The sequence below is a fragment of the Gossypium raimondii genome, chromosome 5 (genome assembly GCF_025698545.1).
Source record: "Gossypium raimondii isolate GPD5lz chromosome 5, ASM2569854v1, whole genome shotgun sequence".
Classification (NCBI taxonomy): Eukaryota; Viridiplantae; Streptophyta; class Magnoliopsida; order Malvales; family Malvaceae; genus Gossypium; species Gossypium raimondii.
The window spans coordinates 8,649,550-8,677,016 of record NC_068569.1 but is presented as its reverse complement, the minus strand read 5'-3'; the positions used below and the strand labels follow the sequence as shown (position 1 = coordinate 8,677,016).

The window sequence follows — 27,467 nt, the reverse complement described above, 5'->3', positions numbered from 1 at the left end:
GATGCATATCCTTATATTATATAAATAAAATAGGATAATAATAATAATAACATTTTTTTTATCAAATGATGAGTGCTAGATAATAATTTTAACCAATAAATCTCGACAATAAAAATATAATTAGTCAACAGGTATTATTAAATTCGGCTTCAATCCAGTTTACCCGGCAGCAGGACATTTTTTGTCCTTAAAAAAATTAAACCTGAGAAATTAATTTGTTGAAATTTTGAGTGCTCTAAAGCTGATAGTAGTAGGACAACAAACAAAAAAAAAATGTTTCTTGGATTAAGGAAATGTTGATGGTGGTAAGCAAATGGTCATTATAGAAAGTAAATAAAGCACCATTTCCTTATTCTATATAATTATTTTGATTTTCTTTAAATATTTCTGGATTATATTTATGGTACAAATTTATTGTGTTCATTCTCAGCAGTATAAAAGAATTCCATAAATAAACAGAATTATTCAATCGAAATGCTGAGATTTTCCATTTATTGGACCAAAGAATGCCTATTACATCAGCATACTGAATTAGTGATGTCAGTGTCATAAAACTGAAATCAGATCTGTATTTTAAGACCATCAAGTTTTGATTTATTGACATTTTTTTTTCTCAAATAATAGCCGTCATAGTTGTCCAACACTTCCACCAAACAAAAGAAATAGACATTTGGAAATTTTTGTAAGCAAATATATAACATGAATAAACATAAATCATTTTCATTTCTGATGTAAAACTATTTACGATTTGCATGTAAACTGCAAAAGAAGCCTTTTAAAGCTGAAGCAACATACACATTGATAAACAATTTCATAGTACCAAGTCCTAGATTGATCATATTTAAAGTCTCAGCATTGAAATTTTTCATAACTTCATCACATCATCTCATGCTTGACATGAATGATCTCTGCCAATTACAAGGGAGCATTCAAAAATAGTAGTAAAAGAAACAAGGACTGCCAAACAATTACTGTTGCAATGATATGAGCAAGAGAAATTCCTGAATTCTATTGATAAAGAAAATCAACGTACACCCCAGTAATATCAGTTAGAACCGACTCAACAACTCTTCCCGTCTGCTTACCGCTGCCTCCTGCCCACCATTGCAACATATTCTCAAGCCTTTCAGCTCCTTGGTGGCAACATTTTAGTTGTACACGTTTCACCAGGAAAGAAGACTTCAGATGCATAATCCATAGTCGTACTATACAAAATTCTTAAGCCCACAATTGAACAATCACCATGGCCTATCACTTCTTTTGTGATTCATCAATGTCCTTATATACACCCGTCACCCTGCCAAAGTTAATTTAAAGAAGGCCACTTTGAATAAATAATTACATAAAAAAAAAACAAAGAGATCCACAAGAATTCAAGCAGGCTAGTTTCTTTTCCTATAACAAGGCCAATTTAATGTTATCTTCAGCAATCAGGGAACAGGTACGTTTGATAAACAATGTTTTTGAGCCTGAAACAAAAAACACCTATCTACTGGAATTTAGACAGGGATGGAAGAAGTACATATATGATGATTCGGTGATGTAGTAAGAGAGGTCGAAGGTCTCACTCTTATTTTCATGATGCCATATCACTAAAAGTTTCTCAAATTAACAAATACATCAGAGATACATGCTTCATATCAACCTCGAATATGCTAGTGGTAGAGCATCACTTCCAAAAGGTTTAAGTTGTTAAGTACTGGAAATTCATTGGTCCAACAATGATCTGAATGCTCAATTAGCCCTTTTGTGTTTCTAATCAAGTTTGGTTTGTTTATCACAAACATAAAAGCCTTACCAAAGACGGAAAAACGAAATGGAGTATGAATATGGTGTCATGTCATGTACCTATCATAAGACAAGAACGCATCGCCTATATTTCCTACAACCTTATTTCGAACTTTCCGCACACAAACCTGCAAAAGCATATTTCAGTAACAGAAAGTACAAGATTTCTTATAAAGACAATCTTGTGACAATACTCACTTGTACTAGATCAACAGGCCCAGCCTCAGGATCCCGATTTCGATGAATAACAATTCCATTGTCACATTTGTTTATGAAGTGTGCACTTCCACTTATGTCATAGAGATTAGGAGGAGCCCCAATCCAGTGGTGCAACTGATAGACGAACACTAAATTAATACACAGAGATATCGATCAATAAAAGATAACTCAGGGGGGCCAACCTGTCTTGGATGTGCAACAAACCAGACATGACAAGAATGATGCTGAGCAAATCGCTTGATCTTCGTAAGCATCTGGCTTACATACTCCGTTTCAGTCCTGTTATGGAGAAATGATTAAATGGGATATTTAGACAGCCAGCAAATGAGCACTCAGAAAGGGAAAAAGTAAAGACGGTTTGAAAAATTATGAAGCTTTGTTAGTCTGCTTATGAATCCCACTAGGATAGAACCACAACACTTTGTGAGCAATTCTATAAAAGTATATGATTTTAAGCAAAAAAAAAAACACCAACATACTCAAAGCTCCAAATTTTGAGGAGGGGAAAGATGTCCCTGAACTAATCAACTGTCAAGATGGTTTAGCCATTGGCATATAAAGAAAACATATAAACAATATACATGTAATCATGGAAAATTCAAAGCACATCATCAAACTATAAGGCAAAACATGGTGTAGAAAGTACTCACTGACTAACTGGGCGCTGATGATCTAGTTCATTGTAAGGATCAATTACAAGACCCTGAACACCATGCCTTAGAACCGCTGCCCTTGCAAGTTCAAGAACCCACTGTATACTTGGAAGAGAATCATTCTCGCACCTATTCCAGAACCAATGAGATAAATCTAGAAAGCAGTATTAAGAGAGCAATCACAACCATCAGAGCATACAAGGCCTCATTTTTAAAGCCTCCAAACCTTACTGAACTGTAAATTCAGTACCTCCCCCCAAAAAGAACACACAAAAAATTAAAGATAATTTTACTAGAAATAAAGAAAGCGAAAAACTAAGTCTCAATCATTTGTCAAAATTTTACTAAGAGAACAACAACCGCATAATTTAAAGTGTTCAACTTACCTTATGAGTTGAAATGTGTCATTCAGCCATTTCTTCCCTTTCTCTAGTTCCTCTACACTCATTCTTTCCACATTGCTTCCATAGCTATTGTCAGCAAAAGTAGCAAATGAACCAATTGGTGATTATAATATTGAAACAAGGTACCTCAAAGAAACCACGGTTGCAAGCATATAAAAACCGGTTTCATTTCCAGGTATTCAATAATTTTCCAAATCATCTCTTGGAATCAAATTAAAGAAAATTTATAATATTTGGGGTGGATTTTGATTATTAAATTATTGAGATTTCTGAATATCTCAATTGTGGGTTACTTGTCCTACATGATTTATATTTGGTGTTTCATGTTTTATACAAGATTTTGGGTTTAGTTATAAATGCCTATGTTATTATAGTTTGAGCAGGCTTGATTTTAGGAATTATTCAGTTACCTGACTTTTCAAATAATTGAGATTTGAATGACTGGATTTTAGAGAATTTTAATTGAGAATTTACATTATTTCTTGAGGGAGTTGTTCTTACGATGCTTATTCTACATCATAACTTTGGGTAAATCTAATTAGGCAATCATCATTCTTATCTAAAATATGCAGCTTTAAAATACTCAAAAACCAGGATATCTTACAGTCGCTCACATCAGACCAAAAACATGAGTTATGTGATTAGTTCAGATCTATTCAATATTTTTCTTACATATCCTGTAGATAGCCAATTTTAAGGGCGAAGTGAAGTAAAATTATTAAGCATCCCCATACAACCTAAAAGCTCTTACAAATTAAGTTTGCAAATAATTTCAGGTATAAAGAAAAAAATTTACTAGATCTAACAATGATACACAATTAATAATAGAAACTCGAACCAACTAAACTTACCCTACACCAAAGAACGGTTTCTTTATGGATTTCTCTAAAAGTTTCCTTGCATGATCCCGAACCTTGATCGACAAAAAATGGGGAAATGTAAAGGTTAACACAAGTCAAAAGGGTGTGTAATTCCTTTACAACAGTTGCACTTATATGTTGGAAAATCAAGAACAGTGAAACTGAAACTGCAGATGTATACAAGAAATTTGACGACCGACCTTGTTCTCCATGGAACAAAGAGCAAATTTCCAACCAACACCTTCATTAAGATTACATAAGAGAGCATCAATCCATTCACTCTTCCCAGAGTTGGGAACACCAGTTACTATTGTCAGCTCTCCTGGCACAACCTGATAGAGGTGAGGAAGAAGAAAGATCTTGAGAAGGATAATATATCATCTGTACCACTAGTCAATAGGCAATATAGAAGGACAAACAGACAAAGAACACATTAAGCTAAAATATAAAGGTGGAGAAAAAACAGATCAAGCGTACATTATATAGGTTGTCCAGCGCCCTCCAACCAGTTGAGACACCAAATTCATATCCAAGAGTTCGATGATAATATTGGTCAATTTCATCAAAGAAACTACTAAAGTTGAATAACCCACTTATGGGATATAACTCGGCATTATCAATTATGTCCTTAAGAACGCTGGGTCCCAAATACATAAGAACCTGTAATCACAATTAAGAGCCTGTCAGTGAGAACATCTGATTTTGGAATAAAATTTTACCTGCAACTTGGTAGCCTCAATGGTGCTTCGGAGGCATGTCAGCACTCAAAGGTTGCTTCAAATGTTCAAAACTCAATTTGGAAGTCATAGGAAGTTTTGGGTACCTGACTAAAGCTTTTAGGTCTCAGATTAAGTGTATTTGAGTTAAAATTTTAGGTTGTTATTTTATTCTTCTGGTTCTTAGTTTTAAGTGTCAAGAGTGTATTTCTAATATTCCGGTTAGCAGGAAATTTCAGAATTTGCATCTAGAAAGTTTGGTTTTGATAGTTACGTTTGCTAGTTTTCTACTCAAGTCCAAGTATTTATCAAAATCCTAATCAGAATAGGAGTCTAACTGTTTAAGATTAAGAGTGAGTTTGGATAGGCGATGCGTTTACCTGCGGTTAGTGTAAAAACAGCAATGGCGATTAGATTATATACTGTAGCGATACTGTAGCGTGAGACAAAAAGTAAACTAAACGCACTGCACCGCACCCAATCGCCCATCCAAACTCACCCTAAGACTGCTAGAACTATATATTAAAGTCAATGTGCTGTTGCTATTGAGATGTAGTTCAATACAAGAAAATTCCCAGCATTGTTGCTTTTGATTGTATGATCCAATCAACCCTAGATGTGAACTCTAAGAATCGTTGCCCTTGTTAAGGAAGCATAACTTTTTGTACCACATCCTCAACTTTTAATATCAACTAATGTTCAGTTTACTAGAAATGACGAGTAATCTTCAAATCATTCTGACTGAAATTAAATTAAAGATAAAAAAACTTTTATTTTAAAATTAGTCTACAACTAGGTATAAAGATAAATGTGTATCACCTCATTTGCATCCTTAAAATGACCCACGTCATTTTTCTTCGGCCATTTAACTCTCCAGCATCTGTCACCCAAAGAAGGCAAACATTTATGCTGAAATGCAGTTAAAGCATAGTTTTTTTCTTTTAAATAAGCACAGATAACAACAATAATAAAGGAACAGAAAAAAAGATAAGTTTTGAATATATTCAGCACCACAACAAAATCATTTAAACCTCTCTCTTCCAAGGCGACGTGCAAGCTCTTCAGCTAGGGCCTGACCAGGTAGATCTCCATCAGTGGCAAGTATAATGCGAGCTGCCTACAATATATGCATATCAAAACCTAGAGTCATGTTCATGAAGACATTACAAGGAACACCCAAAAAATAAACCCCAGCAAACCTTTTTAAAGTACTCTTTGCAGTTCCACAGGTATTGATACTTTGTGTCCTAGATTTCAAAACACATGAATGAAACATTAGAATGACGTTTATACTTGCATATCGAAGAAAATAATAATGTTATACTATATCGTCCAAAATGGCAAAAATTTTCTCATGCCATTCGTTTTGACTTAAATGAACCTTCATTTAGGACAGAGGGAAAGTGATGGAAGAAAAACCAAGGCCAGATCATGCATCATTATCGACATTGTTATTGCAAATTTACAAAATATTGTAAACAAAAGAAATTTTATTCAAACAGTAATTTTCTAAATTAAGAACAGCGCATTCTAGTTTGCTGTGCCACTTCACACTACTAACCATCTCCTATTTTCTTTAGTGATCCTCAACAAAAGTAGGAGAAACAGAACCGTATGTCATAAATACTTTCATCATCATAAAGCCAAATATATTACATGTTTGACGAAGTTTAAAGAAAGCAACGTTCTAATGCAGGTGCAAAAGAGGAACCATGTAGAGACCGGACTAGTACAGCATTAATAATACAATTCAGCTGGTAGAATGCTGTTCAATCCCAAAACTTTATAAACATTAAATTGCCTTCACAAACAGCACCTACTTATGAATTTATCTCCAAATAGCTTACAATTGCTAACCAATTAGGCTTTATTTAGTAGGGAGAACAAAAATTGTTTTTAGTCTGATGGTTGATATTCATAACAACATTTGCTATTTTGTAACTCTATTTTTGTAGTAGACTTTTATCCTCGATTTTTTCCATCCTTTCTACCAAACAGAGTGTCAATGTTGTAAAGGCAGCTGGCAGTATCTAGTGAATGTAATACAAAGCCCAGAAGAGCAGGTTTTATCACCCAACTGTGAGCTAGAACTCATGCATAGATCCAAGGGTTCAGACACGATTTTCAGTATTTGAGCATGGTTAAGTCTATCTTAGGTTTATACTTATATAAGTTGTTATCTAGCTGGTAATTTCTTGTTAATACGAGTTAACCATATTTTTTCAATTCTCATGTTGGTCTAACATGATTATCCTATAGATGAACAAGGGGTGGGTACATAAACAGAGCTCAGTATTGAACAATTTTATAATTTGATAATGAGTGAGAAAAATGAGAAGATACATGTTCTGGATACAGGATCTAACTATTGTTTGTTTGTGTGTTTGTCTAGGATTAAATTTTTACTCTTTCTCAAAACCCAACTTTTAACCTCCAAAGCATTCTGCTGGACCTAGACACATGCATCATTAATTGCTTTGCTGTTGAAGAATACACAAGCAGCTATCAATTGAATTTCCAAGTAAAGGAATTTCTCAACTCTCGAGGCAGGAAGTTGTTGGTTTAACTAACCACGTTATTAGAGGCCAGACTGACTAAGTAAATAATATAGCCAAAAAAACTAAGCAAATACAGTTGCAACAATAATAATGGACTGCTAGCTCCATAAACTACACTATCCATAAACAAAACATAACAAGCAACCCATAAAACTTACTTTATCACAGACAAGCAATCCATAAAACGTATTCCATCACATACTATTAGCTTAAGAGATGTAAGCAGAACATAACAAGCAACCCATAAAACTTATTTTATCACAGACAAGCATTCCATAAAACATATTTCATCACATACTATTTAGCTTAAGAGATGTAAGCAGGCAATCCACCAAGTAAAATATGCACATTTACTCTCATGTGCCAAAATGTAAATGATTCTTATTAATACCTAACTGACTATGCCACTCCATATCTCAAATTGGAAAATTGCTTATATGGTATGCATGCATGAGGAGAGATAGAGACAAAAGGATCTTCATTGGAGAGGATTCTCCCTATATCATAGTTGAAACATTAATGTTGAAAATCTACTTAGTATATGATGGCTGACCACAAATTTGTAATACTGCTATTCAGAGAAGCTAAATAATATAGAGTATTAAATTCAAATGAAACCTGCTCTTCAGCTGGAACCTCCTTTTCAGAAACTGATGGTGGTGCACCATCAGGGACACTGACACAATTACGGAAGCCAGCTTCCTCCATTGCAAGCTTGTCCATTTCACCTTCAACCTATGATAACAAGCTGAAATAATAAGCATCAACTAAACATAGAACTGGAATAAATCTTCTGCAGAGAATTACGAAGAATTACAATGATGATATCGCTTGCATCTGCTATGTCATCCAGCCCATAAAGTATCTTTTCAGTATCCTTTTCCTGTAATTGATGAAGAGTAAAATAAGATTTTAATCAAAGATTATTTTTAAAATAAAGATCTAAAAAATGTGCCCTACAGACTACATGAAAGCTCCAAGAGTAAAGCATACGATGTTCAATACAAATGTCTATGGGATAATGAATTCAAATTCCAAGTGAACATACTATATTAACAATATAAACAGGGGAAAACATTTCACAAGAACCTGCCAAAACCGCTTAGCTATATCCCGATACTTGCAATTTACAAGTTCTCCTTTACGCCAATAAGTGAATGCAATAGCAATCTGTCAACAAATTTTAAGAGTAATTAGCTAAAAAAAATATAGCAATTGTTTTGCATTGATTACATTAAGAAACAAAAATTGAAACATTAACCTTGAAATCTTAAAACATTACCCTTGAAATCTTCAAACCTTAACCTTATTAATATGAAAAAACAGTTATTTAAAATAAAATAAATACACCCTCCCAACTAACAAGGTAAGGTAGACCAGCCAACATACCAAAGGCTTCAGTAGCTGCCACAGAAGGAGATTTGCTTTATAATGTCACTATTAAAAATTTAGATTTCACTTTGTAATTCCAATTATTTCCATATAGAGAGAAAGAATCATAATTTCCGCAAATCATGAACCAAGGAATGAAGTTTTCTTGTATATAGATTATGCTAGGAGCTTCTAGGAGTTAGGTTTTTACGAGTCCGAGTTGGTTATTTTCTTATGTACTAGTTAGTCTCCAAAAAAACAATAGTTTTGAGATGTATAAGAATGAATCTAGCAATTGTTATAAATAACCGTGTTCTCTTAATAATATCAAGCTCTGGTTTAATAAAGTATTAAATTATTTGGTTAACTAAAATGATGGTCAGCAGCATTCTCTACTACTCCCTCAGTTTGGCAGCATTATTCACAAGTAGCAGTTCGTAGCACTTGAAACTCTTCTTCGAGACTAGTTTGTCCCTTCTCTGCAATCTAAATCATATTTCTTTTTATAATTTCACCATAATGGTTACCCAATAATCCCATATTCACATATGAATACACACCAGTCAAACCCATCTAGTCAGAAACAAACCCATGATCTTCCTGTTGCCACCAGAGTTTCCAGCAACTTTGTGTCTTCAAATCCAAAAATTTTTCTGTTGAACCTCAATCAAATCAAATCTAATTCAACCATTATGGCATTATCCCTAAATAAACCCCAATAATGCCCAATTTCTACTTGTAACTGACCATAAAATCTAAGTAGTTTAACGTTTCCCCAAATCCCTCCTGCATCAGTTGGAATCATATCTTCTCACCGCTCTTTATAACAACGAACATTCATCAATATCTAAATGTTAATAAAAAACATGGGGCCTATTCTCGAGATCTTGAAGCAGGAAGGATGCCAAAAGGCTATAAGAAGAAGAAACCTAACCACTAGTACTCTTTTTAACGGTCAAATACGGCTATTAGACCCTGTACTTTGCGTAAGTTGTAGATTTAGTACCTATACTTTAATTTGGTCATTTTCAGTCCCTGTACTTTTAGAACTTGAAAATTTTAGTCGTAACCAAATGATAGCTATTAAATTCATTAAGCTAAGTTCTATTATTTTTAAATTTTGATGTGTCAAACATATTATCACATGTGTAATGCTATATTTTTTTTTGTTATTTTCAAATATTACTCACAAAAAATCAGTTAATAGATTTAACGACTATCATTTGTATTAAGAGTGAAATTTTGAAATTCAAAAAATATAGCCACTAAGAATGACCCAATTGGTGAACATGGACTAAATCTAAAAGTTCACGCATAATACGGGACTAATGACATAATTTAACCAAACAGATTTAATTGCTACCATTGGGGTAGGACTAAAATTTCAAAATTCGAGAAGTACAGGGACTAAAATTGATTAAATTAAAGGACATGTATTAAATACACAACTTACACAAAGTACAAGGTCTGATAGCAAAATTTGACCCATTTTAAACCAATCAATGTGTTCAAATCGTACTTTTTTTTTAGAAGTAAACCTGATATTACCAAAGAAGGTTGGACTTTGGGACAATCATAGGGTATGCAACAAAAGTACTTCCTGCGCAGAATCTATCTCAAAAGCACACTGAAAGCTACAAGTTAAGACTTACTCCATGCAGTCAGCACCATAAGCTTATACTTACAAGAAAAAAGATTGATAATTACCTCATCACCACTCCTTTTTTGCATTATAGCATTTCTCTTTAGTGTTTTTGAAGATATCATTCGCTCTGCGAAATAAGCAGTGAGCTGAAACAAGAGCAAAATATATATATATTAACTAAGGTTCATGCATTGTACCAATTAATTGTAAATGGATAACCCAGTCAAAGAATCACAATTCGCTAAATTGGAACTTAAACCAGAAGAAAGAATGCTGACAAGTAAACCAAGAAGTTTATCTTACATCAACATTTTCGGTTTCATTTATGAATTTAAATAATGTTGAGAAATATTCAGCTTTTCAGATAATTGATGGATAGAATGAAGATTCAGATGCCTAGCACGCTACCTTCCAACAGAGTGACGGCTTGACAAAAACAAACACAGAACTAGTAGGCATATTTGCACAAATTTATGTTTAACCAGTACTGTAAAATATCACACTTGTCAAGTGAACGATGACAGGGCAAAAGCAATGTTTCCTATTTCTTCCTCAAATTCTGTTTGAGATTATATAGGGTAGAGGGTTTATGGCTTAGGTGCATCATATCAACTCTTCTCTTCATCTTCCCAACCACAGTTTTTAGAAACAAAAAAAAAAAAGACAATAGCAGGAGTTGTTGATACACAGGTTTAACAGGTCTTTTACCAGCTTAATCATAACAGAAATATTGTCTTTAGATTGAGAACTGCAATTCACATGTGCAGTAAACATGTGACGTGGGGTTCATACTGTAAGCAAAGTAGTTTAAAGTAAAATTTGTAGTAATTTGTTTCTTCATGAAAAGCTCAAAAGGCATTTAAGAAAAACAAAATGAAAAATAAACTAGTTATTTTAGGTACATCTAACTATTGGAAATTTTGTATTGATAAAGGAATTGTAAGAATAAACTCAACAGCACCAAAAAAAAAAAAAAATCTATTACTCTGCACTAGGAATAAACAGGCTTAAATGCTGAAAGGAAATCCTACAAGCCTAACTGCATGTAAGATGGAGCAAACACGTTACTGACATCTAAATCAATATAACCTCAGTGAACAAAATATAGAAAAGGGAGAAATTAGCAACCTGATTACATAGTGGTTCTAATTCCAAACTCTCCACTGTGATTTGCCTTTTGACCTTAACTTTGTTAACTAAACCGAGATTTTCAATTGATGGCTTGCCATCTGCAGCGGCCTAAAACCAAAGGGCAATAAGAGAGACACTTATATTTCATATAGACACATAAAAACTGCTAAATCAATCTGAAAGTAGAAACAAATTACTTTTGTGTAGCCTTTCCACCCACATTTCGCTCGAAAACACAGCCATGAAGCTGAATACCTATAAATTAGATATATCAACACTATGGTTTGGTGACCCTCTAGAATTAAAAAGAAATAGTTCAAAGAGAAAGATTAATATGTAGCATACCCATCTAGGCTGATGAAAAGAGATAAGCTAAGTTCCCCTGATTCACCACCCTTGCACTATCATACAAGAATATCAACTTAGAGAAAGAGAACAAAAAAACAACACCTGAAACAAACTTAGCCATCTGAATGATTTTCATGCAGGAGCATATTTTGATTAGGCAAATTACTAAGTTGGAAAAGGCTGTAGGCTGTAAATTTTCTTGGAGAGACAGGATATAAAAAGTGGCATATCTCTTAATTACTTCTATTTTCTTCAGCCAGCATTAATAATATTGTTTCTAACATTAGTTGATCACCTTGTTTCAGTATATATATCATGGGTACATTGTCTATTTCTGATTTTTTTCTTTTTATTTTTCTTTTTCTTCTTTTATTATCACAGAATCTTTTTCTTTCCGTTTAAAAGGTTTATCCTTTTTAACTTGTAGCAAAGATTTTTCTATTGTAAAAGATGTTTAAAAGACCATCTACCATAATAATAAATACCAAAAAGCTTTGAAGTTATTTTATCTTCTAGTTTATCAGGGAACTCATTTATGTTCACAATAATATATTCCAGTAGGAAATTCCTTGAGCTGACTAATTCCATGTGTAACAAACCGGTCGGCAATTTGTTTTAGATGCTTTGTTTTCTTCCAGAATTTTCAGAAAGACTAATATATCATCTATTTAAATAAAAAGTTTCTTTAACTTTTCAAAAGAAAGAATCCATCCATCTATGAATATTCAAGGAGCATTACATGTCGAAAGGCATAACTGCCCATTACTTCTGTTGCTGAAGTGCACTAATGTCTGTCAATAGTTTTGACTCTTCAATTAGCTCTATTTACCAAAAACTTTTATTTACATTCAAATTTACCATAATATGTGCATGTTTTGCTTGGTTTCTAAGCACGTCTTTTCTAAAAACAATCAAATATCCATCAAAGGCAAGATTTTGATTAAGGCATTTATAGTCTGGTATCTCTGACCTATCATCTGGATTACAACTACCAAGAAGTGGCACTGTGTAATAGCAAACTAGCTCAATTAGATTGGCAAAACTTAATCAAACTAATGTGGAAATGCAGCAAAGCTGACAATATTGTTAAAAGAAAATACCGAGGGACACATTAAGCGGTTTTCACGCCCAGCAACACTCTTAGTAATATCGATGCCAAGCTGCTTTAGTTTATGATTCAAAATCTGCAAGCTACGCGTATCCGAGGGCTGGTCTTCCAAGTCTTGAGAATAAGCTTAGAGATAAACAAAAAGGAATTCTGGTAAGCCTTCCAATAAGTACAATTGAATGCACCTATATAAGTGTCAGCACGCATAAACACATAAATACATCTTCTCTTATTTGGCTTTTTCAAGAAAAAAAATAGAAAAAGAACTGAATAAACAACGAAGCAACAACCTTTTTTCCCTGTATTTACAGAAAATAAAAAATACCTGGAGAGGGAGAAGAATCACTGGGAGAAGGAAGAGAATAAAACCCATTAGTCCTGAGCCAGAAAGAATGGTTGTTGGGGATGGGTTTGGAAGAAAGAGAGGGAAGGAGGCGTTTAGAGGGGGTGGAGAAGTGTTTAGGAGAAAGGGTTTGAGGCAGCAGAGGGGAAGGGAGGAAGTGTTTGGAGGTCATGAAAATGGTAGTATTGGAGGCAAAGGAAGAGAGATTGCGAATGAGGAGATGGAAGCGTTGATTGTGGGAAGGAAGACGCAGCATCACTCCGTGTTTGTGATATATTTTCTATATGTTTACACAAACATTCGCATGCTTGCTTGGCTGCCTGCCTGTTTTTCCCTCTTCCAGTAAGTGTTTAGGGGTTCTTGTTCTTTTTTTTAGGACTAGGAGCATTCTTTTATCTGTTACAATTATTTGATTATCTGTACCCCAAAAACAATTTCTTCAGTCCCTCTCATTTCCAAATTTGAACAAATTAATCCCGCTCTCCAAATATTAGAATAATTTAGTCTTCTCATTTTCAAAACTAAGCAATAAAAGACATTAAATAAGACGTTTTCCATCTAAAAATCCTCATTTGTGGCAAAAAAAAAAACCTTATTTCCAACTGTCAAATTTCTATTCCTTCATGTAATTTAATTTTAAAATATCATTTCAACAAAATAGAAAAACGCAAATTACATTCTTACCCCGCTAACTTATTTACCCACCACCCATTGCCCTTTAATCAAACCTCAACAAAAGACTAAAGGTGAGTTCGGATGGGCGGTGTATTTACTTATGTTAGTGGAAAAACAGCGGTGGCGGTGAGATTAGATACTGTAGCGATACTGTAGCGTGAGACAAAAAGTAAGCATAACAATATTAAACCCAAAACTACTAAAATTCATTAAACTACTAAAATTTTTGAAAATTTTATTAGAACCCCAAAACTTAATCCCAGTATCCCTAGTGACAAATATTCTTATGTTCAAGGATCACATAACAATATGTAAAACTAAACATTTAGTTAGACAGGTTTACAAATGAAATTTTCCTACCATTTCAACTACCTACAAAATATTGCGCTAATGTTTTTTGTTTTTTGTATCCTCAGTCAGTATGAATGTCATACAGTTAGCTGGAATAGAATAAGCTATTAATTAGATGGCGGAATAAATTAGAGAAATAATAGAATTATGTAATTTGATTCATTGAATAGCTATTCGGTAGAAATAGAATAAAGGAGTAAAATAAACTAATAATATTATTGTATTATTTGATAGGATAGAATAATAATAAAGAATAGATAAGTAATAGATCACAAATGATAATTTTACCCTTAGAAATAACAAATATTTTATATATTATTAATACATTGTAAAAATATTTATATTATATTTTGCATTAAATTAAATAATTACTAAAATAAAATATAATTAACAATATAATTTATATATTATTAATTATTTATTTTCAATATTAATTATATAAATATTTTGATAAAAATTATATAAAAGCATATCATTTATCTTCGTGTTAATATACAATATTAATCTGAATTGAACATATATAAGGTAATAATTATTAGATGTTATCTTGTATCTATTTTGTTTAATTTTTAATTCATTTTGAACTATTGTTTCCTCTCATTATTATAATTTTCAGATTCTGACAACAAACTCTATTGCCGTTGTTGTTCTTGGTGATGACTTATCCTGAATTATATGGGTGCTCATCAAAACCAAAATCATCATTTAATTCTTTTTTTTCCATCTTAATTTTCTTAATATTCATAAGTGAGGATCCACAAATATATATATATATAGTGACTTCTACCATTGTTTTAATTGGATTTTTTTCTCTTATCTATTTTTCTCCCCAAACTATTTTATCTCTCTTTTAACGACTCATTTTCTCCATTTAATCCTTTCCATGATTCAAATCCAATTACAATAGTTAACCATCAGTGACACTTATCCATCATTTCAATTGCGACAAATGCCTCATATTAAAGCTATTTTCTCATTTTCTTGTGTTCCTCTTATTTTTAAGTTATCTATTAAAAATGAGTAAGAAAACTCCTCTCTAAATTCATTTTACATATCTACGGTTGGAAATGGATTTTTATTTTATTTTGAAAATTGATGGAGAGGAGAAAAGAATGATGTGTTAAATTAAAAATAAAAATAAGAGGCAACAGAATTCGATTCTAGTTTTATTTTCAAATTCAAAAAATTGATGCAAGGAAGGAAGAAGAAAATGATGAGTAAAATTAACAAGATATAGGGTGAAATTGTGTAAATCAAAATGTTGGTATTACTTCCATTGATGAATAAACTGTTCTTAGTACATTCCATTGAATGATGATTTGGTAAATTTGAAAATAGGAAAGAAATAGGATTTTGTTGAATAATTCATTGGCTGAATCAAATTCAAGTTTCATTGTTGATCCAAGAATAAGGGGAAATGGCTATTCTAATGAAACAGTGTGTAAGTGTCCACCATGTTTAGAGTAAGATTTTAAATTGAAATTATATGTTAAAATAAGTTTTCATTTTTATTTTTTTGTTGCCACGTAAAATTGTTATCGTGTTTCTTATAGTTATAACTTGCTCACCCTAAAAAATGGCACTGATTATATTGTTCTATTTTTTATTTGGGAGGTGTTAATTTACTCAATTTCAATTTGAGAGGTTGGATAAATTTTTTGCCTTGTCTATTTGACAATACTAATATTGAAAATTATTTATTGTAACTTTGATTGAGATATCAACAATTTTGGGTGTTATTGAAAATATAGCGAATTAGTCAATTCAATTAATTTATTAGATCAATTTGTTTTCCTTAAAAATTTTAGATCAAATTATTTTATTTAATTAAAATAAGTAAATTTATAAAGTTTAAAATGATAAAAAGTAGTCACTTTCCTAGAAATTTAATTGGTGGGAGAATGATTCCCGCAACAAGTATGCTAAAATATATTTTCTTAAGAATGAAACATTCCTTTAGGAGTTACTTTCTCTCGGCTATGGGAATGTGTTGAGGGGAGGTCGAACTCTCTCTTGGGAAACGTTTTTGAACTATCGTCCGCTTGGGAGCCAACAAACCACTCAAGAAAAAAATTTGTCTATGTGTTGGGGTTTTGTCCACAACCTCCGTAGAGAGTCATGAACGGTTAGGCCAAGTGATACCACAATTACAAAGTAAAGGCTATATATGCCTTGGTTGGTGATTTGAATTCTATCACAAAATTAATTGAATGATGTACAAGTATATGCAATCGTCATTAGTGAGTAACGAGTACAGTCTCCATAGACATTGTCTATGAAAGAAAAAAAATTAAATTATTAAATAACAAGTTGGGGATGGAAATAAATAAAATGAATTTAGTAAATAATTTACCTAATTTAAAACCCTAAATGCACAATGAGAAATGAAATACAAATCAACAAAGCACAAGATTAAATTAATATTACATGAATGAGCAAGATTAATTACTTTCCTTAATTTAAAAATATTAAAACCATTGTTAGTAATGTTACGTCAATCCATTGACAAATTGATTATTTATTAACCCAGAATCAAAAGTGATAAAATCAAAATTTTCAACATTCTCTTTAGCATATTTATATGATCAAGTTGTAACAATATTGTTAAATGCCATTACTAATTTAATTTCTGAGAAATCAAACATTCACTATTTAAATATTGTGTCCCTAATTATATTAAATAATTAGCTCAAATGTTTTTCGCACTGAGCATGGTTTTATTTGAATTGGTAAACAAAGCAATGCCCAGAACAACATTAACAAAATATAAACAAAATAAATCAAGAAATTACAATTAACTTAACTTCGACAAAATTAAGCCATAAACATTGAATTGAAAGCAAAAGAATAAATTGCAGTACTTCAACAAAAGTAAAAGAGTAGAAGAAACAAATTAGAAGCCGATATTGTTGACTTCTTTGACTAGTGTTGCTCCTCCTTTGCTCCGTTGCAAAAAATTTCTCTCAATGCGGATTCTGACAACTCTCAAAACCTTACTGCTTTGCTTCTCTAAAACTTATGTTTCTTCTCTCAGGTGTAGTGCTCAAGAAGTGGGAAGAAAATCCAGATATGGGATGAATGAGGGATGGATGCCCTATTTATAGTGGAGTAGCCCCAACATCCCATGCTAAAAATAACATGGGAATCCCTTGAAAATCTCACTTGTGTGGCCGACCCTTGAGTAGTGGAAGAAGAGTGGATGAATTTGTTTTTTTTGGAGGAGGAAGATGCCGTCCCCCTCCACTGGTAGTTGTCGTGACTGAAGAAAGGGTCTTGTGAACTATTTTACCTTTGGATCGACGGCTTGGGCCACCTTGTGGATGGTTTGAGCCTCCATCTCCTTAGTAGGCTGTCCAAGGTGTTATTTTCCTTTAGAGTTGAGCCCAAATGGATTCCAAAGCCCAATAAATATTTTTGGGGCTTCCAGAGATAACATATCAACCCAGCACTTGACTTCCTGCTGTCTTTTCGCAATGAGTCCATTTAAAATAACACATTTTCATAATATTAAATTTATATTACAGATAAAAACTACCAAAACGTGCCATCAACAACCCAGAATTTACGTAGTTTACATGGTAAAAAGTGCTAGAAATAACTCCATATTTTAGAGTTATAAAATAAGTGCACACATTTTCCATAGTTGTTATTGTACACGATACTAACGCTTCTCTCCCGAGCTCTGGTAGGTCGTATCTCCACCAAATTCATACACAACATTTTGATGATAATATTGGTCAATTTCATCAAAGAAACTACTAAAGTTGAATAACCCACGAATGGGATATAATTCGGCATTATCAATTATGTCCTTAAGAACGCTGGGTCCCAAATACATAAGAACCTGTAATCACAATTAAGAGCCTGTCAGTGAGAACATCTGATTTTGGAATAAAATTTTATCTGCAACTTGGTAGCCTCAAAGGTGCTTCGAAGGCATGTCAGCACTCAAAGGTTGCTTCAAATGTTCAAAACTCAATTTTGAAGTCATAAGAAGTTTTGGGTACCTGACTAAAGCTTTTGGGTCTCATATTAAGTGCATTTGAGTTAAAATTTTACGTTGTTATTTTATTCTTCTGGTTCTTAGTTTTAAGTGTCAAGAGTGTATTTCTAATATTCTGGTTAGCAGGAAATTTCAGAATTTGCATCTAGAAAGTTTGGTTTTGATAGTTATGTTTGCTAGTTTTCTACTCAAGTCCAAGCATTTATCAAAATCCTAATCAGAATAGGAGTCTAACTGTTTAAGATTAAGACTGCTAGAAGTATATACTCAAGTCAATGTGCTGTTGCTATTGAGATGTAGTTCAGTACAAGAAAATTCCCAGCATTGTTGCTTTTGATTATATGATCCAATCAACCCTAGATGTGAACTCTAAGAATCGTTGCCCTTGTTAAGGAAGCATAACTTTTTGTACCACATCCTCAACTTTTATTATCAACTAATGTTCAGTTTACTAGAAATGACAAGTAATCTTCAAATCATTCTGACTGACATTAAATTAAAGATAAAAAACTTTTATTTTAAAATTAGTCAACAACTAGGTATAAAGATAAATGTGTATCACCTCATTTGCATCCTTAAAATGACCCACGTCATTTTTCTTCGGCCATTTAACTCTCCAGCATCTGTCACCCACAGAAGGCAAATATTTATGCTGAAATGCAGTTAAAGCATAGTTTTTTTTCTTTTAAATAAGCACAGATAACAACAATAATAAAGGAACAGAAAAAAAGATAAGTTTTCAATATATTCAGCACTACAACAAAATCATTTAAACCTTTCTCTTCCAAGGCGACGTGCAAGCTCTTCAGCTAGGGCTTGACCAGGTAGATCTCCATCAGTGGCAAGTATAATGCGAGATGCCTACAATATATGCATATCAAAACCTAGAGCCATGTTCATGAAGACATTACAAGGAAGCCCCAAAAAATAAACCCCAGCAAACCTTTTTAAAGTACTCTTTGCAGTTCCACAGGTATTGATACTTTGTGTCCTAGATTTCAAAACACATGAATGAAACTTTAGAATGACGTTTATACTTGCATATCGATGAAAATAATAATGTTATACTATATCGTCCAAAATGGAAACAATTTTCTCATTCCATTCGTTTTGACTTAAATGAACCTTAATTTAGGACAGAGGGAAAGTGATGGAAGAAAAACCAAGGCCAGATCATGCATCATTATCGACATTGTTATTGCAAATTTACAAAATATTGTGAACAAAAGAAATTTTATTCAAACAGTAATTTTCTAAATTCAGAACAGTGCATTCTATTTTGCTGTGCCACTTCACACTCACTAACCATCTCCTATTTTCTTTAGTGATCCTCAACAAAAGTAGGAGAAACAGAACCGTATGTCATAAATACTTTCATCATCATACAGCCATATATTACATGTTTGACGAAGTTTAAAGAAAGCAAGGTTCTAATACAGGTACAAAAGAGGAACCATGTAGAGACCGGACTAGTACAGCATTAAAAATACACTTCAGCTGGTAGAATGCTGTTCAATCCCAAAACTTTATAAACATTAAATTGCCTTCACAAACAGCACCTACTTATGAATTTAACTCCAAATAGCTTACAATTGCTAACCAATAAGACTTTATTTAGTAGGGAGAACAAAAATTGTTTTTAGTCTGATGGTTGATATTCATAACAACATTTGCTATTTTGTAACTCTATTTTTGTAGTAGACTTTTTTCCTCGATTATTTCCATCCTTTCTACCAAACAGAGTGTCAATGTTGTAAAGGCAGCTGGCAGTATCTAGTGAATGTAATACAAAGCCCAGAAGAGCAGGTTTTATCACCCAACTGTGAGCTAGAACTCATGCATAGATCCAAGGGTTCAGACACGATTTTCAGTATTTGAGCATGGTTAAGTCTATCTTAGGTTTGTACCTATATAAGTTGTTATCTGGCTGGTAATTTCTTGTTAATATGAGTTAACCATATTTTTTCAATTCTCATTTTGGTCAAACATGGTTATCCTATAGATGAAACAGGGGTGGGTACATAAACAGAGCCCAGTTGCTTGCCAGGATTGAACAATTTTATAATTTGATAATGAGTGAGAAAAATGAGGAGATACATGTTCTGAATACAGGATCTAACTATTGTTTTGTTTGCGTGTTTGTCTAGGATTAAATTTTTACTCTTTCTCAAAACCCCTAACTTTTAACCTCCAAAGCATTCTGCTGGACCTAGACACATGCATCATTAATTGCTTTGCTGTTGAAGAATACACAAGCAGCTATCAATTGAATTTCCAAGTAAAGGAATTTCTCAACTCTCGAGGCAGGAAGTTGTTGGTTTAACTAACCACATTATTAGAGGCCAGACTGACTAAGTAAATAATATACAAAAAACTAAGCAAATACAGTTGCAACAATAATAATGGACTGCTAGCTCCATAAACTACACTATCCATAAACAAAACATAACAAGCAACCCATAAAACTTACTTTATCACAGACAAGCAATCGATAAAACGTATTCCATCACATACTATTAGCTTAAGAGATGTAAGCAGAACATAACAAGCAACCCATAAAACTTATTTTATCACAGACAAGCAATCCATAAAACGTATTTCATCACATACTATTTAGCTTAAGAGATGTAAGCAGGCAATCCACCAAGTAAAATATGCACATTTACTCTCATGTGCCAAAATGTAAATGATTCTTATTAATATCTAACTGACTATGCCACTCCATATCTCAAATTGGAAAATTGCTTATATGGTATGCATGCATGAGGAGAGATAGAGACAAAAGGATCTTCATTGGAGAGGATTCTCCCTATATCATAGTTGAAACATTAATGTTGAAAATCTACTTAGTATATGATGGCTGACCACAAATTTGTAATACTGCTATTCAGAGAAGCTAATAATATGGAGTATTAAATTCAAATGAAACCTGCTCTTCAGCTGGAACCTCCTTTTTAGAAACTGATGGTGGTGCACCAGCAGGGACACTGACACAATTACGGAAGCCAGCTTCCTCCATTGCAAGCTTGTCCATTTCACCTTCAACCTATGATAACAAGCTGAAATAATATGCATCAACTAAACATAGAACAGGAATAAATCTTCTGCAGAGAGTTACGAAGAATTACAATGATGATATCACTTGCATCTGCTATATCATCCAGCCCATAAAGTATCTTTTCAGTATTCTTTTCCTGTAATTGATGAAGAGTAAAATAAGATTTTAATCAAAGATTATTTTTAACATAAAGATCTAAAAAATGTGCCCTCCAAACTACATGAAAGCTCCAAGAGTAAAGCATACGATGTTCAATATAAATGTCTATGGGATAATGAATTCAAATTCCAAGTGAACATACTATATTAACAATATAAACAGGGGAAAACATTTCACAAGAACCTGCCAAAACCGCTTAGCTAGATCCCGATACTTGCAATTTACAAGTTCTCCTTTACGCCAATAAGTGAATGCAATAGCAATCTGTCAACAAATTTTAAGAGTAATTAGCTAAAAAAAATAAAGCAATTGTTTTGCATTGATTACATTAAGAAACAAAATTTGAAACATTAACCTTGAAATCTTAAAACATTAACCTTGAAATCTTAAAACCTTAACCTTATTAATATGAAAAAACAGTTGTTTATAATAAAATAAATACACCCTCCCAACTAACAAGGTAAGGTAGACCAGCCAACATGCCAAAGGCTTCAGTGGCTGCCACAGAAGGAGATTTGCTTTATAATGTCACTATTAAAAATTTAGATTTCACTTTGTAATTCCAATTATTTCCATATAGAGAGGAAGAACCATAATTTCCGCAAATCATGAACCATGGAATGAAGTTTTCTTGTATTTAGATTATGCTAGGAGCTTCTAGGAGTTAGGTTTTTAGGAGTCCAAGTTGGTTATTTTCTTATGTACTAGTTATTCTCCAAAAAAACAATAGTTTTGAGATGTATAAGAATGAATCTAGCAATTGTTATAAATATCTGTGTTCTCTTAAAAATATCAAGCTTTGGTTTAATAAAGTATTAAATTATTTGGTTTACTAAAATGGATGGTCTGCAGCATTGTCTACTACTCCCTCAGTTTGGCAGCATTATTCGCAAGTAGCAGTTCCTAGCACCTGAAACTCTTCTTCGAGACTAGTTTTTCCCTTCTCTGCAATCTAAATCATATTTATTTTTATAATTTCACCATAATGGTTACCCAATAATCCCATATTCACATATGAATACACACCAGTCAAACCCATCTAGTTAGAAACTAACCCATGATCTTCCTGTTGCCACCAGAGTTACCAGCAACTTTGTGTCTTCAAATGCAAAAAATTTTCTGTTAATCCTCAATCAAATCAAATCTAATTCAACCATTATGGCATTATCCCTAAATAAACCCTAATAATGCCCAATTTCTACTCATAACTGACCCTAAAATCTAAGTAGTTTAACGTTTCCCCAAATCCCTCCTGCATCAGTTGGAATCATATCTTCTCACCGCTCTTTATAACAACGAACATTCATCAATATCTTAATGTTAATAAAAAACATGGGGCCGATTCTCAAGATCTTGAAGCAAGAAGGATGCCAAAAGGCTATAAGAAGAAGAAACCTAATCACTAGTACTCTTTTTAATGGTCAAATACGGCTATTAGACCCTGTACTTTGAGTAAGTTGTAGATTTAGTACCTATACTTTAATTTGGTCATTTTCAGTCCCTGTAGTTTTAGAACTTGAAAATTTTAGTTGTAACCAAATGATAGCTATTAAATTCATTAAGCTAAGTTCTATTATTTTAAAATTTTGATGTGTCAAACATATTATCACATGTGTAATGCCATATTTTTCTTTTTGTTATTTTCATATATTACTCACAAAAAATCATTTAATAGATTTAACGACTATCATTTGTATTAAGAGTGAAACTTTGAAATTAAAAAAAAAATAGCCACTAAGAATGACCCAATTGGTGAACATGGACTAAATCTAAAAGTTCACGCATAATACGGGACTAATGACATAATTTAACCAAACAGACTTAATTGTTACCATTGGGTTAGGACTAAAATTTCAAAACTCGAGAAGTACAGGGTCTAAAATTGATTAAATTAAAGGACAGGTACTAAATACACAACTTACACAAAGTACAAGGTCTGATAGCAAAATTTGACCCGTTTTAAACCAATCAATGTGTTCAAATTGTACTTTGTTTTAGAAGTAAACCTGAAATTACCGAAGAAGGGTGGACTTTGGGACAACCATAGGGTATGCAACAAAAGTACTTCCTGCGCAGAATCTATCTCAAAAGCACACTGAAAGCTACAAGTTAAGACTTACTCCGTGTAGTCAGCACCCTAAGCTTATACTTACAAGAAAAAAGATTGATAATTACCTTATTACCACTCCTTTTTTGCATTATAGCATTTCTCTTTAGTGTTTCTGAAGATATCATTCGCTCTGCGAAATAAGCAGTGAGCTGAAACAAGAGCAAAAATTATATATATTAACTAAGGTTCATGCATTGCAGCAATTAATTGTACATGGATAACCCAGTCAAAGAATCACAATTCGCTAAATTGGAACTTAAACCAGAAGAAAGAATGCTGACAAGTAAACCAAGAAGTTTATCTTACAATGCAACTGAACATTAGCATTTTGAATTCAAGCAACACATCAACATTTTCTGTTTCATTTATCAATTTAAATAATGTTGAGAAACATTTAGCTTTTCTGATAATTGATGGATAGAATGAAGATTCAGATGCCTAGCACGCTACCTTCCAATAGAGTGACGGCTTGACAGAAACAAACACAGAACTAGTAGGCATATTTGCACAAATTTATGTTTAAGCAGTACTGTAAAATATCACACTTGTCAAGTGAACGATGACAGGGCAAAAGCAATGTTTCCTATTTCTTTTTCAAATTCTGTTTGAGATTATATAGGGCAGAGGGTTTATGGCTTAGGTGCATCATATCAACTCTTCTCTTCATCTTCCCAACCACAGTTTTTCAAAAAAAAAAAAAAAAAAGACAATAGCAGGAGTTGTTGATACACAGGTTTAACAGGCCTTTTAGCAGCTTAATCATAACAGAAATATTGTCTTTAGATTGAGAACTGCAATTCACATGTGCAGTAAACATATGACATGGGGTTCATACTGTAAGCAAAGTAGTTTGAAGTAAAATTTGTAGTAATTTGTTTCTTCATGAAAAGCTCAAAAGGCATTTAAGAAAAACAAAATGAAAAATAAACTAGTTATTTTAGGTACATCTAACTATTGGAAATTTTGTATTGATAAAGGAATTGTAAGAATAAACTCAACAGCACCAAAAAAAAAAAAAAATCTATTACTCTGCACTAGGAATAAACAAGCTTAAATGCTGAATGGAAAAGCTACAAGCCTAACTGCATGTAAGATGGAGCAAAGACGTTACTGACATCTAAATCAATATAACCTCAGTGAACAAACTATAGAAAAGGGAGAAATTAGCAACCTGATTACATAGTGGTTCTAATTGCAAACTCTCCACTGTGATTTGCCTTTTGAACTTAACTTTGTTAACTCGACCGAGATTTTCAATTGATGGCTTGCCATCTGCAGCGGCTTAAAACCAAAGGGCAATAAGAGAGACACTTATATTTCATATAGACACATAAAAACTGCTAAATCAATCTGAGAGTAGAAACAAATTACTTTTTTGTAGCCTTTCCACCCACATTTCGCTCGAAAACACAGCCATGAAGCTGAATACCTATAAATTAGATATATCAACACTATGGTTTGGTGACCCTCTAGAATTAAAAAGAAATAGTTCAAAGAGAAAGATTAAGATGTAGCATACCCATGTAGGTTGATGAAAAGAGATAAGCTAAGTTCCCCTGATTTACCACCATTGCACTATCATACAAGAATATCAACTTAGAGAAAGAGAACAAAAAACAATACCTGAAACAAACTTAGCCATCTGAATGATTTTCATGCAGGAGCATATTTTGATTAGGCAAATTACTAAGTTGGAATAGGCTGTAGGATGTAAATTTTGTTGGAGAGACAGGATATAAAAAGTGACATATCTCTTAATTACTTCTACTTTCTTCAGCCAGCATTTATAATATTGTTTCTAACATTAGTTGATCACCTTGTTTCAGTTTATATATCATGGGTACATTGTCTATTTCTGATTTTTTTTCTTGTTTTTTATTCGTTTTCTTTTTCTTCTTTTATTATCACAGATTCTTTTTCTTTCCGTTTAAAAGGTTTATCCTTTTAACTTGTAGCAAAGATTTTCTTTTGTAAAAAGATGTTTAAAAGACCATCTACCATAATAATAAATACCAAAAAGCTTTGAAGTTATTTTATCTTCTAGTTTATCAGGGAACTCATTTATGTTCACAATAATATATTCCTGTAGGAAATTCCTTGAGCTGACTAATTCCATGTGTAACAAACCAGTCGGCAATTTGTTTTAAATGCTTTGTTTTCTTCCAGCATTTTCAGAAAGACTAATATATCATGTACTTAAATAAAATAAAAAATCTTTAACTTTTCAAAAGAAAGAATCCATCCATCTATGAATATTCAAGGAGCACTACATGTCGAAAGGCATAACTGCCCATTACTTCTGTTGCTGAAGTGCACTAATGTCTGTCAATAGTTTTGACTCTTCAATTAGCTCTATTTACCAAAAACTTTTATTTACATTCAAATTTACCATAATATGTGCATGTTTTGCTTGGTTTCTAAGCACATCTTTTCTAAAAACAATCAAATATCCATCAAAGGCAAGATTTTGATTAAGCCAATTATAGTCTGGTATCTCTGACATATCATCTGGATTACAACTACCAAGAAGTGGGACTGTGTAATAGCAAACTAGCTCAATTAGATTGGCAAAACTTAATCAAACTAATGTGGAAATGCAGCAAAGCTGACAATATTGTTAAAAGAAAATACCGAGGGACACATTAAGCGGTTTTCACGCCCAGCAACACACTCAGTAATATCGATGCCAAGCTGCTTTAGTTTATGATTCAAAATCTGCAAGCTACGCGTATCCGAGGGCTGGTCTTCCACGTCTTGAGAATAAGTTTAGAGATAAACAAAAGGAATTCTGGTAAGCCTTCCAATAAGTACAATTGAATGCACCTATATAAGTGTCAGCACGCATAGACACATAAATACATCTTCTGTTATTTGGCTTTTTCAAGAAAAAAAAAGAAAAATAACTGAATAAACAACCAAGCAACAGCCTTTTTTTCCCTGTATTTACAGAAAATAAAAAGTACCTGGAGAGGGAGAAGAAACACTGGGAGAAGGAAGAGAATAAAACCCATTAGTCCTGAGCGAGAGAGAATGGTTTTTGGGGATGGGTTTGGAAGGAAAAGAGGGAAGGAGGCGTTTCGAGGGGGTGGAGAAGTGTTTAGGAGAAAGGGTTTGAGGCGGCAGAGGGGAAGGGAGGAAGTGTTTGGAGGTCATGAAAATGGTAGTTTTAGAGGCAAAGGAGGAGAGATTGCGAAGGAGGAGATGGAAGCGTTGATTGTGGAAAGGAAGACGCAGCATCACTCAGTATGTGTGATATATTTTCTATATGTTTACACAAACATTCGTATGCTTGCTTGGCTGCCTGCCTGTTTTTCCCTCTTCCAGTAAGTGTTTAGGGGTTCTTGTTCTTTTTTTAGGACTAGGAGCATTCTTTTATCGGTTACTATTACTCGTACGGATAATATTTGATTATCTGTGCCCCAAAAACAACTCCTTCAGTCCCTCTCATTTCCAAATTTGAACAAATTAATCCCTCTCTCCAAATATTAGAATAATTTAATCTTCTCATTTTCAAAACTAAGCAATAAAAGACATTAAATAAGACGTTTTCCATCTAAAATCCTCATTTGTGGCAAAAGAAAAAAAACCTTATTTCCAACTGTCAAATTTCTATTCCTTCATGTAATTTAATTTCAAAATATTATTTCAACAAAATAGAAAAACACAAATTACATTCTTACCCCGCTAACTTATTTACCCACCACCCATTGCCCTTTAATCAACCTCAACAAAAGACTAAATAACTAAACAATATTGAAAAGAAAAGAAAATACCAACTCTAAAAAATAAAAATAAATATTAATTAAATCCTATTAAATTTTTAAAAATTTTCATTATAATTTTTAATTTATTTTAAAAATTTTAATTAAGTTACTTTAAAATATTTAAAATTCTCATTAATCTTAAAAATAAAATTTTAATTAGACCCCATTTAAAAAATTCATTAAACTACTAAAATTTTTAAAAT

At 32.7% G+C, this 27,467-nt stretch overlaps 2 protein-coding genes across 5 annotated transcripts; both read right to left on the bottom strand.

Annotated features, from left to right (window-relative positions):
- Positions 1-809: 809 nt before the first annotated feature.
- Positions 810-26,192, bottom strand: LOC105768799 (twinkle homolog protein, chloroplastic/mitochondrial). 3 transcript variants are annotated; one of them, XM_012588976.2, is made up of 21 exons: positions 13,127-13,521; positions 12,794-12,927; positions 11,691-11,746; positions 11,543-11,600; positions 11,343-11,453; positions 10,277-10,360; positions 8,288-8,368; positions 8,016-8,081; positions 7,817-7,933; positions 5,840-5,887; positions 5,672-5,757; positions 5,460-5,520; positions 4,402-4,584; positions 4,125-4,256; positions 3,916-3,977; positions 3,047-3,130; positions 2,658-2,789; positions 2,190-2,286; positions 1,987-2,121; positions 1,849-1,916; positions 810-1,297 (listed from the first exon to the last, which is right to left on the bottom strand). In XM_012588976.2, exons 1-21 carry the CDS (start codon positions 13,398-13,400, stop codon positions 1,252-1,254), a joined length of 2,115 nt encoding a protein of 704 aa, XP_012444430.1. In that variant the 5' UTR covers positions 13,401-13,521; the 3' UTR covers positions 810-1,251. The 3 variants fall into 3 exon arrangements, with proteins under 3 accessions (XP_012444430.1, XP_012444434.1, XP_052487706.1); XM_012588980.2 differs by lacking the exons at positions 12,794-12,927; positions 13,127-13,521 and adding an exon at positions 26,132-26,192; XM_052631746.1 differs by lacking the exons at positions 11,343-11,453; positions 11,543-11,600; positions 11,691-11,746.
- Positions 17,636-26,844, bottom strand: LOC105768800 (primase homolog protein). Of its 2 annotated transcripts, XM_052631747.1 has the most exons (14): positions 26,464-26,844; positions 26,132-26,253; positions 25,020-25,075; positions 24,872-24,921; positions 24,672-24,781; positions 23,566-23,649; positions 23,407-23,469; positions 21,574-21,654; positions 21,302-21,367; positions 21,103-21,219; positions 19,117-19,164; positions 18,949-19,034; positions 18,736-18,796; positions 17,636-18,014 (listed from the first exon to the last, which is right to left on the bottom strand). In XM_052631747.1, the coding sequence occupies exons 1-14, from the start codon at positions 26,735-26,737 to the stop codon at positions 17,832-17,834; spliced, it is 1,401 nt and encodes a 466-aa protein (XP_052487707.1). In that variant the 5' UTR covers positions 26,738-26,844; the 3' UTR covers positions 17,636-17,831. The 2 variants fall into 2 exon arrangements, with proteins under 2 accessions (XP_052487707.1, XP_052487708.1); XM_052631748.1 differs by lacking the exon at positions 23,407-23,469.
- Between the last annotated feature and the right edge of the window lie 623 nt (positions 26,845-27,467).

Excerpts from the sequence above, each read along its gene's own strand:
- LOC105768800 (XM_052631747.1), bottom strand. The coding sequence starts at position 26,737 with ATGCTGCGTCTTCCTTTCCACAATCAACGCTTCCATCTCCTCCTTCGC. Across the intron at positions 21,220-21,301 it reads ATGCAAGTGATATCATCATT|GTTGAAGGTGAAATGGACAA; the intron begins GTAATTCTTCGT and ends TTGTTATCATAG. Across the intron at positions 19,165-21,102 it reads AGGTTCCAGCTGAAGAGCAG|GACACAAAGTATCAATACCT; the intron begins GTTTCATTTGAA and ends TTTGAAATCTAG.
- LOC105768799 (XM_012588976.2), bottom strand. The coding sequence starts at position 13,400 with ATGCTGCGTCTTCCTTCCCACAATCAACGCTTCCATCTCCTCATTCGC. Across the intron at positions 5,888-7,816 it reads AGGTTCCAGCTGAAGAGCAG|GACACAAAGTATCAATACCT; the intron begins GTTTCATTTGAA and ends TTTGAAATCTAG. Across the intron at positions 1,917-1,986 it reads GGCCTGTTGATCTAGTACAA|GTTTGTGTGCGGAAAGTTCG; the intron begins GTGAGTATTGTC and ends ATGCTTTTGCAG.